The 15,996-nt window shown below is 36.2% G+C and overlaps 1 protein-coding gene across 3 annotated transcripts in view; it reads right to left on the bottom strand.

Annotated features, from left to right (window-relative positions):
* Positions 1-15,996, bottom strand: part of MTR (5-methyltetrahydrofolate-homocysteine methyltransferase) — a 57,569-nt gene that overhangs the window by 5,221 nt on the left and 36,352 nt on the right. For all 3 annotated transcript variants that reach the window (XM_010706984.3, XM_010706985.2, XM_010706986.2), the window contains 10 exons: positions 15,218-15,307; positions 14,369-14,521; positions 13,721-13,828; positions 9,357-9,457; positions 7,920-7,987; positions 6,975-7,095; positions 4,055-4,136; positions 3,170-3,268; positions 2,203-2,278; positions 720-875 (listed from right to left, as the gene is read on the bottom strand). In XM_010706984.3, coding sequence (XP_010705286.1) covers positions 720-875; positions 2,203-2,278; positions 3,170-3,268; positions 4,055-4,136; positions 6,975-7,095; positions 7,920-7,987; positions 9,357-9,457; positions 13,721-13,828; positions 14,369-14,521; positions 15,218-15,307 — 1,054 coding nt within the window. The remainder of the gene's footprint in view (positions 1-719; positions 876-2,202; positions 2,279-3,169; positions 3,269-4,054; positions 4,137-6,974; positions 7,096-7,919; positions 7,988-9,356; positions 9,458-13,720; positions 13,829-14,368; positions 14,522-15,217; positions 15,308-15,996) is intronic.

Below are 15,996 nucleotides of genomic sequence, written 5' to 3' on the forward strand. Positions count from 1 at the left end.
AAAAAAGAGAGAGAACCTTTAGAAAAGACAAGCATTCACAACCAGTTGAACAAGTCTAAGAACCGCTTAAGATTGCTTCATTTTCCACGAAATTCTCTACTGCAGCAATCTGTCAGCCAGAGCAAACAGTGAGCATAGCAAGTGTGATAATGTCTGTACAGCTGTAACAACATGCATCTCAAAACAAATGTTACAGCCATCACCATCATAGCTGGGGCAGAGGACTCAGAATGAAATGAGCAATATGGAAAGCATGCATGTGCCTACATTACCACAATGAAATAGAATTATAGAAATAGAAAACATTTACTTCAACTTCATCACATATTCCAAAGCCTACAGAGTAGTATCAAAGAGAGGAAAAGCCCTCTTGACATCTTTGCCCTTAACAGGGATATGTGCTAATTGCTCTGTTGCCATTTTCTGCTGTTAAAATAGCAGCCCATGCTTTAGCAGTGAATTCTAAATATGACTAAGCACCTTCCTACTTCATGTGACAACATCAGTAAATGTTGTTTTACACAGTAACATTTAAGTGCCAATGAATCATAGAATAGCTTAGGTTGGAAAAGGACCTCAAGGTTCATCAGGCTCCAGTCCCCCTGCCATTGGCAGGGCAACCAGCTTCCAGAATGCATTTTCACCATTTCTGTCTATTTCAAAATATTCACAATCTGAATGCTGCATACACACAAAGTAAATGCAATTTCATTACTTACCTACTGTTTTATCATTAAAGACTTTAGGAAAACCCCGGTTGGGATATTTTCCTCTAAGTTGCCAGACGTCAAAGAAAGGCTTCCAGTCAATGTACTCTACTAGCCTCTTCAGGTCATAATCTTCAAAGACTTTTGTACCAATGAATTTTGGTTTCACTGTAAGAATCAGAAGTACAATCTGACATGAAGACAATTATTTAATATTGCACTAATATGTGCAGCATAATTGATGCTTCCCAGCCTCCACCTCTGCAAATAAACTCTTCTGAAGTAATTTCAAATTCTCACTGCCACATCCTGCCCAAGTTATACCATACTCTGGGTTTAAAAGACAATTTTAAAAAAATCATAAAAAGTCAAAATAAGAAATATAAGGTCTTCTGTAATTTTCTGTAAATCAATTCTTACTTGATGTTTGAATTTTCTACTTATTTCATGGGACAAAATATTCAACGTAAGACCAAAATCGACCTATCCATACCCAAAAGATTTCATAGGCCTGTGTCACATGTAATTACAAATGCCACTTTCTTTATACAGACATAATGTGCTATGGTATTGTAAAATAGCTCCGACAATTAATATGAAATTTGTAAGAGCTTTTGCTACCATCACACACTGTTATGTGTATGCATCAGAAGTGAAAGAGAGATATGGATCTTTGCTATGATGCAGCCACAAGCTTTGTACTTGTTTTATCTCTGCTGTTCACTACTTTATAACACAGCTTTTATTAATATGAGCAACTGAAAATCAGCATTTCCTTGAGACTCTATTTTATCCTCCAGATTCTCTTCCCCATCCCATTGGGGTGGGAGTGAGTGAGCAGCTGTGTGGAGCTTTCCTGCCTAAGAGGGGCTAACCTGCAATAGTCCTGTAAACGAAGTGACAAAGCAGTCACCTGTTAATGCCACTGCAGGAGGCACCTTCTTGTGGTTGGGTGGAAGGTTGTTTCTAATTCTGGTGTTTAGTATTAAAACAACAAAAATGGTACAGAAACAGGTAAAAAAATATCTACCTTTTTTTTCCATTAAATTGTAAGGAGGAATTTGATAAAATGGTGTGTCACAACTAGTGCTGCCTAGAAGCAGTACATAAGCTTCGCAGTATGAGCCAGTTCAATATTATTTTGGAAAGGGTGCATTACTCTGATTTTTGATTATATGGGGTTATGGGTGACTATGTTTTAGATTTTTACCCCTATTTCTTATTAATTTTTGTTTTGAGATGTTTTGCTTTTTTGTTTTAAATTACTGTGAAAAATTATGAAGTTGAAACAGATCAGCAAGATGGAACTTAAGCAATGAAAAAAAGTCTGCTCATATAGACGTGAGTTTATTCAAGTTGTTACCTTATTTCTAACACAATGCTACTACATCTTGAAGTTTAATGAAGCATCATCCAGTTAATTAAATCAACAGATAAAATGAAACAAAGACACAAGAAAATCACCACCTCTACAACCAACAACATATAAACTGACCAGGTTTGTGGTCTGACAACCAGTCATTATGGAAACCTTTTCTTCTAGCTTGCTGTAGAGACAAGTATCTTCTTTCCTGTACGGACATAACGGTTACTCTTATGAAAACACACATCTTTATAACAAAGTCTAACCATCGCAGTGGTCATACAATTATAGTCAAAACCTTTTACAGGGCAATTCTGAAAAAAAAAAAAAAAAATTACCAAAAACTCCTAACTGAATTCACTACAAAATTCTCTTTAAATGAGAGCCCTGCAATTGGTCATCTCAATTTGTGAACTGATCTTAAAATGGATAGTCTTAAACTTGGCTGGATTCATTCTTCTGAGTAGGAGGCCTCAACCTTTATCTCTGTCTATCAAAAGACTATTTAAGAGTCAGATCACTTTCAGTTTGCTTCTACGTTTCTCTATAAAAAGATAGAAAAGCCGAACAGACAAATAAAGTTTATATACGCACTGTCACGCCCCACCTTTCATTTCTCTCTGCTTTCCCTTCACTCTCCTAAAATTGCAGTACAAGTTCTCTACTTTGAAGCTGTTCAGATCCCTAACCAAAACAACACAAACACAACAGGAAAATGCGGTAGTGTGAAATACGCAATAAAACAGGATCAGCAAAAACAGTTGGTGTCATTTTAGTTACCTCAGTGCATTTCCCTGTTTTCAGCTACTGCCATAGGAGAGCATTGGTTTCCTGAAGACTGGTTAAGCTGACATGACTGCCAGCAACATAGAGCTATCCTAGGTATCAGTGAGTTTTCATTTCAGACAATCTTGACTTTGCCAGCAGTATGTTAGACTCATGTAGAATTATCCCCTACAGGCTAGAATTTTATTTATTTTTTCAAAATCAGCACAAGTATACATCAAGGTCTTCATTAAGAGCTGAAACTCAGAGTTAGTAATTATGTAAGTACCCACCACTTCAAACAAGAGAAAAACTAGATTATTTACATTTGTACCTTGAGAGACTCATAGTGCTCTTGTCTAATTTCTTCATATTCCTCTAATATTTCCTCAAAGAAATCATCCTTTACACTTTCATCTAAGAGCTGGGAGCACTGCAGAAAGGAAAGAGAACACACTAAATACATACTATGAGAACACAACATGAATTTCAGACTAAGCTATCTTTTAGACATTACTTTCAGTGAATTTTACCCAATTAAATCTGACAATACTAACTTAAGCCTTACCACTAAATGGTAAACTATATTCAAAACATATTTAAACATAGGATGAGTGAGAATATTGCCCTTCTACACAGGTAATATTAGTAGAGTTCCATCCTGCTCTCAAAAGACCAAAAGAGGGATAATTTATGTCTCTACAGGCTGAATAGTCAAATAAACAACAGGCAGCTACTTCTTTTTTATTTTTTTTTCCCCACTAAGACTACCTATTTGTCTAACAGAGTGAGCACCTATTCCAAAAATCTTCAGTCAGCCACTTCATAGTACTGTTTTCCTGTTTCCATATCTCTAATCTCACAAATATACTCGAAAGGGAGAACAGGAGATCACATATAATCACATCGTTCCTCATCTTCAAACATCTCAGAACTACGGTCAAGGATTCAGAGTGAATCATGTCACCAGCATTAGATAATTAGACAAACTGACATGTAAATATAGGTATCCAATGACAGTAAGTAAATCAGCTCGATGAGAAAACTAAGTGGCTATAAAAAAACTGCTGAAGCAACACCAGTTTAGGAAGTGGTCTGTGTAGTATCTCTTCCATTTTTTGCTATAATATTAAAATTTAGATAGAAAGATGAGAGGCATAAGAAAGAAAAGCTGGGCATATATACTTGCGTAAATGAGAAATTATAAATTAGAACTTACAACCACAACACTCTTGGATGCATCCAGGACATGAATTACAGGTGCACTATAGCGGGGGGCAATTTTAACAGCTGTATGTGTTCTTAAATGAAAAAGAAAGTGAGCATTTCAGAACTGAAACAAACAAAAGCAGGAAAACAAACAGTAGCCCCTGCGAAATACGAAATACATCCTGACAATGCACAGACCAGAATTTCAAAACAAGAAACCACTGATGAACAGCAGATTTTTAATAATAGCTACATAAAAACTTTACTTCAACGAGTATCAGAATGCTTTATAAGTAATGAGACAGCTTATATTTCCTCAGCGTCTTACCAGCTGACTGAAAGTCAGCAATTTGTTAGGTTAATTCTCAGAAATTTCAGGTTTAGTTTGGAACTTTCTCACTAACAAAAAATAGAAAAAATAAGGTAAAATCTTGTTTGCTCATCTTACATCTTTTCCTCCCACATGCTATCTTCTGGGTGTGTGGATTAACATTAATGCATTCCAGTGATGATTATTTCAATTTCTATAATGCTCTACTTCAGAGGCAGAAGCTTTCCATTTACCTGAAAAAGGAATTCTACCAATGGCAATAACACAGAACAGACGTGCATCTGCTATGTCAGCCTAGTCACCTAAATTAAGAACTCCCAGTTTATTTAATATATACTCATATTCCAATCAAAAGTAAGCAGCAGGCCTAACCTCTCTTTTCTTCAGGTTCTATCAAAAAGTAAAAACACTTGAACATAAGGTTAATGATGACTGTGCAACAGTTCAATAACCATTCGTCTAAGAACACCTTAATTTGATTCTAGGTGATGCACTGTTGATATTAGCAGCTCAGTTTGTTAGAAAGAAAGATACTTTATCATCCATTTTGATAGAAACAGAAAAAGTAAACAAACAGAGCATAATCCTACACAGGCACTGTATCATCAGGTACGTATTTTTTTAAACAAACATTACCACAATAAAACCATCACCACTATTTGTCAACATCTGAATTTCACAAAGTAGCACAGCAAATAACACAAACATTGCTGTAAATTGAAGTGAAACTTCATTACGTAGATTCTGTAGTCAGAATCTAGTCTCTCTCTTTCAAACTAACCTCATTTTCTGCCTTTCCAAGTACGCATGGTCTACCAATTACAAATCATGGCGTCTACCTATTTCAGAGAATAAACGCAGATAGTTCTTCATTAGCAAGCTCTAATGTATACACAACTTTTCAGAATACACAAGGTTAAATTTAAAGCTGTGCAAGTGAAATTAAATACATACTATTAATCTAGTTTTCCATAAAGCATACCATCATCTGACACATTTTAAAGAAACTGTAAGTGTCCAGTCATGTGCTTATATATTTATATAGAGTTCATGTGAGTACAATTGTTTATGAATACAAAACAGATTTTATATATGATTTAATTATTTCTACATTTAAGGACAAAATTTATGCTGCCCATCTGCATTCATCTCTACGTATAAATTTTACAGATCTGTTTGATGCTGCTTATTTTACATCAATTATTATGCCACAGTGCTCTACAGACACTAAAAAGACAGAAAAAAGGGCTCTCTAAGGCCCTCTACTTAGAAATGCCCTATCCATTTTTTCATTTGTTTAGGAAAAAAACTCCTTGTTTGTTCTCAATACAGCAGTCATAGCTAAAGAGGCTTGTGAAAAAGAAGAACCATAGGACCAATAAAGACGGGTAGCGATCCTGCTATTTCCTGTTTGCTAAGGCCAACAATACAAAATACATGTAGCTAATGGTTCTGATGGACTACGTGCTGCTCTGCTAAAGGAAGTAATACTGCTAACAGCTTTTAGTTACACAAGAAATGACCTCTGCAGCCTTCTGAGCTGTCACCTACTGAAAGATACTGTACATAAACCACTTAGCAAAGTATGACAAGGCCATTACACAATGCCTAAAACATATCTGTCGTAATGCTCATACTAGATGTCAGCAAGCTGTCAACACTGTTCTTAAGGGTATCACAGCAGCTGCATTACTTCATTGGAATGGATCAGAGAGAACAAGGTATCAACAAAAAAAAAGTTCAGCCTAACAAATACAAAATGGTAGCTACTTAAAGGCAAGCTGCTAGAATGTATCCTCTATCACCCTGCTTGAACAGGATTGGTGGTTCAACCCAGTCACCACAGTGCTGTACAATGATTCAGGAAAATACCAACTTCCTGAAAGATAATAGCACCTTGATGTCTGTATGACCATCTCTAGTCTCAGAATCATTCACACTGGGGAATCATTCTGGGGAATCGACTTTTTACAAGGGTAGACAGTAAGAAGACAAGGGGGAATGGTTTTAAGTTCAAGGAGGGGAAGTTTAGATTGGATGTCGGGGGGAAGTTCTTCACAGAGAGAGTAGTGAGATGCTAGAACAGGCTGTCCAGGGAGGATGCCCCATTCCTGGAAGCGTTCAAGATCAGGTTGGATGTGGCCATGGGCAGCCTGGTCTTGTACCAGATCTGGAGGTTGATGGCCCTGCCTGATCCAGGCGGGTTGGTACTCGATTATCCTGGGGACCCCTGTCAACCCAAGCCATTCTACGATTCTATGATATTCAGAATGCTACCCATTCTACCGTTTAGAATAACAGAACCATATTCATATGAATATGCACGTTAATTTTTAGAAGTTACCACAATAGTATTTCCAGATACAAAATACATTTGCAAAAACAAAAAGTGTGTCTGGTATTTGTTCTATTCCAACTACACTGTAGTACTGTATTTCAGTACTTGATAAAAGAAATAATAGTCTTAAGTAAATAAATACCAAGCACGTGCATCTGGAGAAAACAAGGAAAAAGGGAGAGAGAAATGGCTACAAAGATTTTCCCCTGGTTGACACTATTATCACACGCATTCCCCATCTTCCCAAAGGTGATATCTTACTTAGAAGTAGTTGCTCCTCCAATCAGCAAAGGAATCTTTATTGCCAATCTCTCCATTTCTTTGGCGACAAATATCATTTCATCCAAAGATGGGGTGATGAGACCAGACAGACCAATAATATCTATTTAAAATTTACAAACACATACATATAAAAGGTTTAGGAAATCCTGTAAAAATTTATGCATCATTTTAGAGTGAAAGTCTTTAATTCCTAGCTTCATGCATCAGATAGAAAACACTGAGATAGAAAGCATGGTAATATCTTCTAGATTAGACAGGTTTACCTAAATCAGAAAGAATGAAAGCGATTCTGAATCCTCAGTTTAAGAGATTTCTCAGTCTTCACAGCTGCTGAATACTCACTGCTCCAGTTTCATAATAAACTACAATACTTCTGATTAGCAAACTTCAAACCTCAGAGCCTGTGAACTCTGCTCTTAGAAACAGTAAATGCTTTTCAATTTCATCACCTGTGTTCCACACAAATCATCTTTTACAAGACTGTTTCACAACAACTATAACTCAGTTCAATTTTTTTACTAGAATAATTCATCCTACTTTCCTTGCTTTGGAAAGGCCAAATTCTTATACTGATTTAAAACCCAACATAAAGTTAGTCAACCTTTCCAAATTTCCATTTATTTCCATTTATCCATGTGTGAAACAAATTCTAAACAACAAATACTAAAACATCTCTACAAGTAGAGTTGTCCTTTTAATGCAGGTTTCAGTTCCTTGGTGCTAAGTTTCATGGAAGAGCCAAATACTGTTATTACTGTTAATGGAAAAGTTTTGATTTACCTAAGGTAGTCTGATAAAATGATAGGCAGCACAGAAATGCAATGAGCAGGGGAAAAAAAAAAAAAAAAACCAAAACACTGAAAAAAGCAGAGAGCAAGGTTTGAAATTAAATAATTTAGGAGTACTAATGAAATCTCTCTATACCTGCTTTGTTCTCAACAGCAGCTCTCAATATCTTATCACATGGAGTCATGACTCCTAAATCAATAACTCTGTGAAAAGAAGTGAGATGACAAGATTCTTTTAAAGAGTAGTCAGTTCTGTTCTGGGGCAAACACATTGCTCTTACTGTTTATCAGAGTTAAAATGAAGATTAATTTTTGTTTGTTTCCCTTCACACAACCGTTGGGAGTTCTAATATAGAAACACCTATGAGTCTGGAAAAAATTTCAATACGCTAAAGTTACTAATGACACACAGTAGATAAGAAAATGGTGGGTTCTTTAGTGATTAATTTTTATTTGAGGTTGTTTAGACAATACTAAACATTTTTGTGGTATCATACCTTATATTAGGAATATAAACTGACCTTGTTGTTGTTTTTTTATCATGCATTTTATGAAGTGAGACACTGCTATTTCTTTGCCAGCACTCTATTCCTATTAGCCCAAGCCATTGTCAAAATCTCTACCTATTTCCCATTCCCCTGCTTCAAGTGAGCCATGCAAGCCTGCTGGCTTCATTCAGTCTCACTTGTATTCATGGTGACAGAAAACACCACTCCTCTAAGTTAAAAATAAAAAATAAAAATCAAGAAAGTTGGAGAAAAAAAAACAATTTCAAGAAGTAATGAAACAGGATACACTGCATATACACAATGCTGTTACTTCCCTCAGCGCTTTGTGTTTTAAAATGATGAAATTATCTTTGCTCTCTTTTAAAGAACAAGTCAAAATCAAAACAAAATGAATGAATGACAAGACAGAGTTCCAGAGCATTCAGGTCCGCACAATGATCGATAGAGGGCTCTGACAGAAATATGACCATTCATTCCAACACTGCTGTCAACCCTGTATGCACACAGGCTTTGAAAGTACTGACTTTTCTTGAAGTTTCACTTTTTAAAACTCAGAATTAAAATCTCATCCCTTATTTAACAAGATGTACCACAGTCAGTTTTTAAAACCTTGTAGTTGACAAACAACTTGAAAAACATACCAAGATATCCTTTTTTCCCAGCACACCACAAAACACACAAGCACTCTTGCCTTCAGGAATTGTCCTGTCTGGTTTCTTCAGATAATACACTTCTATGTTTAAGGCTTTATACATACGTTTAAATAATGTTACATGCAACACTTAATTCTCCCACTTATTTTTCAGTTTAATATTAAGCTGTATTCATCTCTGACGGCAACTTCTTAGAAAAAAGGAATTACAAAAAGATGCTAAGGTCCCTCTTGCCTCCATATCTGTAATAACTGGTACAATCTATGTTCCTGTCACTGCTATGGGAAGGAAGAACAGTTCCTAATATATACTCATCTCTAACTATTACCTCCACAGCTTCAGTAGGCCTAGTATACTAATTATCTAGCTTTTTACAGTCATACTCCCAACTACCCAGTTTATTCTCTTTACCTGAAGTTGTTGCAGCCCAGAACGACTCCCACAATGTTCTTGCCAATATCATGTACATCACCTTTCACAGTTGCTAGTACTATTGTACCATTATAAGGATCCTGAAAGTTGAACAAATGGCACAAGAATTCAATTACTCATAAGCTTCAGTATTCTCTCAATATCAGCAGAAGTGATATAATCAATATCAACAACTACTTCATAAGATGCAGGTAATAAAAACTTGCACAAGACACGTTCATGCAAACTGACTGCATGTTTTTCAAAACTGTTAAGAAAAATAACACAAACAACACCACTCACAAGAAAATCAGAGTTGGATAGCATTCTGTGCAGTGCAATAACTGGAATCCTATAAAGTACTTCTGTTTCAAGAGCAAAACTCACCAATAAATATTTTAAGTATTTAAAACAATAGGGTATGAAGGTTCATGATCATACATCTGCTCATGCATCAACAGCAATGTTTCTCCAATGCAATGTTGAGCAGAATGAAAGAAATTCCATGAGAGGAATCAGGAAAAGCAGAAAAGACTAACTGTTTATGCAACATAAGCAGCAAGAGACATTTCTGTGCACTGATCAAGCTACTTCAGACTGCCCAGTTTGAACAAACACTTGGGAAGAAGAATCTCCTTGAAGAAGGGAATGTGCACTATCAGACTGAACCTAAGTTAGGTGGCACTCAGCCCTGACAAAGGGTCCTGCCAGAAGTGCAATAGTGGAATTCCTCTACAATCTTCCAGTAAGACATGGGTCTTCATGATACATTTTTAGAGGTCTAATTTATATTGTCATTTGGAGCAGCTCCAGCCATGTTTGCATTGATGCAGGATGAAATGCCAGTAGCAGACTACCTGATTTGCACAGAATTTAAATCAAGTGGAAACCTGAGCACGTTGAATTTGAAAATACCTACCAGCCCAGCCAGAACATCACATCCTTTGCAGAGGGCCAAAGCATATTAAATTCCTTGACGCTATAAATTAGTTTCATTTTCTGGGGGTGGGGTGGCTTTATATAGAGCGATAATAGCATTTACCATTTCCCATGGTCCTAACACAATTGGCTGGGACATCGGGAATCCTTATCAATGCTGCTGCTTACTAAAGATCATCTCCCCAGTGCTCCCATTTTACAGAAGAACACAGAACTACAAATGCAAAATGAAGGCAAGTCAGCCGTCTCTATACAGAAATTCAAATTTTGCAGCTGAAAATAAGTTGCTGGAATGTAAGAGAAAGGTTGGGAAATAAATTAACCAAACATTAGGAGATCAAAAAACGTTGCCCCCAGGAGCTGCTGGTGATTTAACTAGTGACTGACATGCAAGTAAAAACATTACCTATGAGAAGAATGAATATGTGAGCTGAGCAACAAACAACATGGGCCAGAGCACACAGTATTTCAGCACTTTGAATAAACCCTATTTAGGGCACATTGTGGTTTCAACTGTCTCAAGAAAGGAGGTCCTCAGGTTCTGGGCACATATCCAAAATGCTTCTTTTTTTAATCCTGATAGAGATCCACAGCCACAGCTATTTATCCGCAAATGTAGCTATCAACACAATGCATTTCCAGGCAGTATGAGACTAAAACTATCCTGGAGGTTACAGTAGCCTGGGTAACATTAGGCAGATCAGCTACTAGAGTCTGCAACTCATTTTCGTCCCAGTCCAAATCTAAATTTGGGGATAAATGCAGCTGGTTTTTCTCTCTCCAGTGACAAAAATACTCACAAAGAAAGTCTAAACCCTTGCCCAGCAGAATGTGGAAGAAATAAAACGATAGGGGCTCTACTTTTTCCCCTCCTGTCCCCCTCACAGGAGGGGAACACACAGTGACTCACAATCTCTTGCGGTATTTTTAAAGGACCGCCTAGATTCCACTTATCACATTTTACTCAGAGAATTAAGTGCCAGTAGGTCCTAGTCCAGTGCCCAGGAAGGCAACAAATTTCACTGATTCCAATTAGCACCAGAACAAAACAGAAGGTACTAAATACCAGCATTGTTATCTACATTAAATTAAGGAACAGCACAAGCAGGAAAGAGATGACACACAGAAAGGTGACTTATGACAAGAGAACAGATCTGCTTGAGACATTAGAGAGAAGACACCGTCTTTACATGCAGAAAAGACTATGCTTCCATTGAGATTAGTGGCGTTCAATTATCAGGTTGTTTTTCTTTCTAAAATATTAGTTGGATTCTTTACACTTATCACTCAACAGATTCACAGCAAATGGAAAGATATACAGTAAGAACATTTGAAGGGAGGAATTAGAAACCACTCAAAAATCTAAAGAAAAGCCAAAGAAAACACACAAATATCACCTTTTCTCTAGACTCAGCCATTCTTCTTTCTTATTTGTGTTAAACACCAGATTATGATAAAAGCTATTGCCTCTGAGAACTCACGAAGACAATGTAATATTCCACAGGACAAAAGAAAAGTTGCTGCACAACATAAATTTGACAGTCAGACAAAGGCAAGAGTAGAAGAAAAATATTTAATCAATAAAACTGCACCTATAATTACAGTATAGCAGACATGAGTATTTTAAGACTTCGTCTATTTCTTCTGAACTTTTCTACTGCACAGAATCTTGCTAGTACCAAGATGTCATATATCTTCATTTTCCAGTGTTCCCATCACACATTCCATCAATCAAATTTGGAAGAAGGTACTTGTGGCATATGCTCAGATAATTAATAAAACTTATCTCAAAGAGATCAGTTGTTGCCTGTCAAATAGGAGATGCTATAAAGGAAAGGCCTACAAGAATCAGAAAATAATTTGGTAACCTACATTACCGAAGTTACCAAAGTAACTAAGATGATCTATAAAATGTAAGAACAACATTAGGGGAGGGAGAGAGGATGTGAAAGGACAGGAGTAGGGTTCAGGATCGACTTGATACACTGAATAAGCTTTCTAAAATCAGTAAGATAAAATTCAGTAACAGTACTACAAACGTGACACATATGGGTAAAACAAAAAGGATAGAAAGAAAACGTAGAACAGACAACAGCTTGCAAAAAATTTAAACACAATACATGTTAGAGGGCAAAATTGGTATTCAAAGTCAATACAAGACTACAAAGCCCACTGCCACATATTTTATTTGGCACTGGCAAAGCCTCAGGTAAACACAGAGCTGGTTGGGTGTCCTACTAAAGCCTCTCCACGTCGTAAGTCACTGAATAAAAGCTCTTAACTTCCACAGGCAATATACTGCAATGCTTTAGTATCATTAAGGCATTTTGTTCCCTCCACAGACTAACTTAAATATCTTTCCAATGAAATTTAAGATCCGTTTACTCTTGATAGGATGCAGAAACTTTATTTCTTTAGTCTCTACAGGTACGTCTAACAAGACTGCACAGTATTTCGTTGCCCTCAGACTTCATACACAAGTCAATGCATCCCAAATGTTCACTGAAGATTTCACTGTCTGCATTTCTGGATCATTCTCATTGGTCTCTTTTGAGATGCTTTTACTGGTTAACATATTTTCCTTGAGTACCACCTTGAAAACTTGATGCTGTCCTCCTTGTCCTATCAATGAGCTGGGTAGAGCAGAAAATTCTGTACATTCTACTCTGTTGGTTTTTTTGTTTGTTTGTTTCCCGGTCATATGACACTGTTGACTTACCTGCTATTTGTAACAACCACAATCCTTTCTCTGGGAACTTACTATCTACTCAGTTATTACCTATCTTTTATTTATATCAGTTGAGTATTTCTGCTTCCATATTGTTACTTTGTATGTTTACTGTATTATATTACAAGTAGCCTTCAGAAAGCGGGAGCAATGATCACATGAAAAGACAACTAACTTTTCATAAAGCACTTGTCACTCACAGCTTGGTCATAGCAACACATACAGTGAGCATACTATTCTATCATAACAAAAGGTCTTGTGTCATATCTTTAAAAAAAAAAAAAGAATATGCAGTTTGGTTAGTTTATCTGAGAGAATGGTCAGAGGGAAGTTCTGAGTAAAGGGAAATATGGGCATGAGCAGTAAAAGCTATTGGAAAAATTTGCCACAATCAATGCTAAAAATAGAAGATATAAATAATACTAGAATTAAATGTCTACACAGATGCAAAAAAGGCCTATAAAAACTTGTGGCATCCTCCAATACACTCTGACAACAGGTAAGGCATGTACCGAGTAGAGTTTCAGAAAATCTGCACTTCATGAACTTCAGACCAACTTCAAATTAAGCCAAGATTGTCAGTTTCTATATGGTTGGATCAACTCTACAGTATAAAAGTAAATGTTAACAAAAAATAATTTCAGTTTTTGACATTGCATACTATAGAAGAGTTACTAAACAAAGGACTGCGTCTTGCCTCTTCCTCTGAGCTGCCTTGTTTGGCTCTCCTTTCTTCTCTTTCTTTTTCCATGTAAGGAATAAGGTGGCTAACTGCTTTCTTCATAACTCGAGCAGACTTTATCACCTGCATAGATAAATGGAAGAAGAAAAAAAGAAGAGTGGAGAAAAATCAAGATAAAATACAGGAATACCCTAAAATCCATTTAGACCACAAAACTTTTTTTGCAAACCTAGATTCCATCTTGGCAGAGCGTTGTTTGGTAATAGGCTGCTGGCTGTGAAATCTCTTCGATCACTCACAACAGAATGAGAAGCTACAAACAGGCCCAGATTTAGGTACTAAGCGTGGCAGCCTGCTTGTAATCAAATGGTATTTTACTTGGATCTTTTTTCCCCTTTTGCTCTTTATTATGGCCCAGATTTAAGACTACATTTTAAATAAAGCAAAAAAGCCTCAGAAAAGAAAAATGCAAAGCTATATATATATAAAATAAAAAAAATCAAGTTCCAAAGTACAAAAGAAACAGGGTCTGTATCTGGCAGTATCTCAATTTTTACAATTCAAGTACTATGTCTGAAAAAAGAAACAGCATAGAATGTTTTGGCTACAATTCACGTTAGTTTTTGCCAAATTTGAAAACACATTAAATAACATTTTCCTTACCTGAGGCAGAAACATCTTCCCAGCACCAAAAAGATCACCAACAATTTTCATGCCATTCATCAAAGGCCCTTCAATTATATTTAGAGGTCTAGGGTATTTTTCCTGATTCAATCTCGCTTCTTCTGTATCTGCAGTGACATACTTCTCTATGCCCTGAGTAAGAAAAAGAAAAGCTTTTATCTTTCTAAAAAAAAAAAAAAACAAAAACCAAACTTATATTTAGCTGCCATCATACCAAAAAAAAAAAAAAAAACCACACACAAAACCCAAAACAAAACAAAGAAAAAAAACCACAATGAACATACAAAAAAAATAACCTTAGGTATTTCTAGACTTTAAGAGTAATTCAAATGTGTAACTATAGTAAGTTTCCTTACCAAGCAAAAGAGTATAGTTCTGGAGAACAAAGTTATTCCAAGGAATGTTCCAGTATTAGTGGGTTTGTTTTTCTGAACCATATCATAACAGAACCACGCATTTACATGAAAAGCTCCCTCAACACAAGTGCAACTCAGTGCAGTTTTGTTAAACTGCATACACAAAAAAACCTCTACCAGAAACAAATAATAACCAAAAAAACCCAATCCCAAACCACCCAAAGCATGTTCTAACATCAGCAGAAGACTTTAAAGTCACAGACATCAAGTTCTGAAGTTTAAAGAAAAATCACAGTAATTCTTTGTTCATTACTTTATTTAATTGGTATTTATTCTTAATAATTTTTAAAACAATAGCAGCTGGTAAGTTTTTAAGACAAGAGTAGTCCTTATAGAATAGAAGCTGAAATTGTACATCTCTTAAAGCCATGGACCATTTGCTTGGGTAGGACAACCTTCTGCACATACTCACCTTTACAAGAGCATATTCCAGTCTTTCCTCCACAGTGCTGTTCCGCCATTCATCAGTCTGTATCACTTTTTTTCCTCCTTGGGCATGATTCTGAACAGAAAAAGACTTCCACAGGAGCTTATCAGCACAAAAACTACATCTATGGATTTCATTTTTAAAGAAATGGAGATAACTAAGTACTGATTCACAAAATAATTTCAGATTATTCTGAAGTGTTTCTTCTTCATATATACATGCAAACTACACTGCAAACTCATGTGATGTATTGCAAACACTCCGTACGTTTATATCCCAGAGAGTACAGACCTCAGCAAAGATGTAAACAAGGTGGAAGTGAAGGTGTGGAAAGGGAAGAGTTCTAATAACTTTCACACTCCTAAAAATGATGAAATTATTAATCCTTTGGGTTTTAATTCTGGGAATATAATTTACATTGATTTCTAACCCTCACATGACACTTCACTTTAAAATCCTAATTAATTTGGCATAATTCAGTTACTGCTGCAATAGTTTATATTATTCCATATCACAGATACGTTTTCAATCTGAAGATCTACAGAACTACTGTTTGTCATGCACATATATAGGTGGGCTCCAACCCTCACATGCTCTTTGCCTCTTACTCCCCATCTCCCTTCCTCTTTGGTGTGAACATAAAGGAAAGGCCAAAAAGCCCTCACAATGCAAAGTACCTATCTGAAATTTTTTGGTCCCAATTAACTCCTACACCTTTGAGTGCACATTAGCAACTTCTTAAAGATAAAGCCATGAGGGAAAAA

This window comes from Meleagris gallopavo, chromosome 2 (assembly GCF_000146605.3).
Source record: "Meleagris gallopavo isolate NT-WF06-2002-E0010 breed Aviagen turkey brand Nicholas breeding stock chromosome 2, Turkey_5.1, whole genome shotgun sequence".
NCBI lineage: Eukaryota > Metazoa > Chordata > Aves > Galliformes > Phasianidae > Meleagris > Meleagris gallopavo.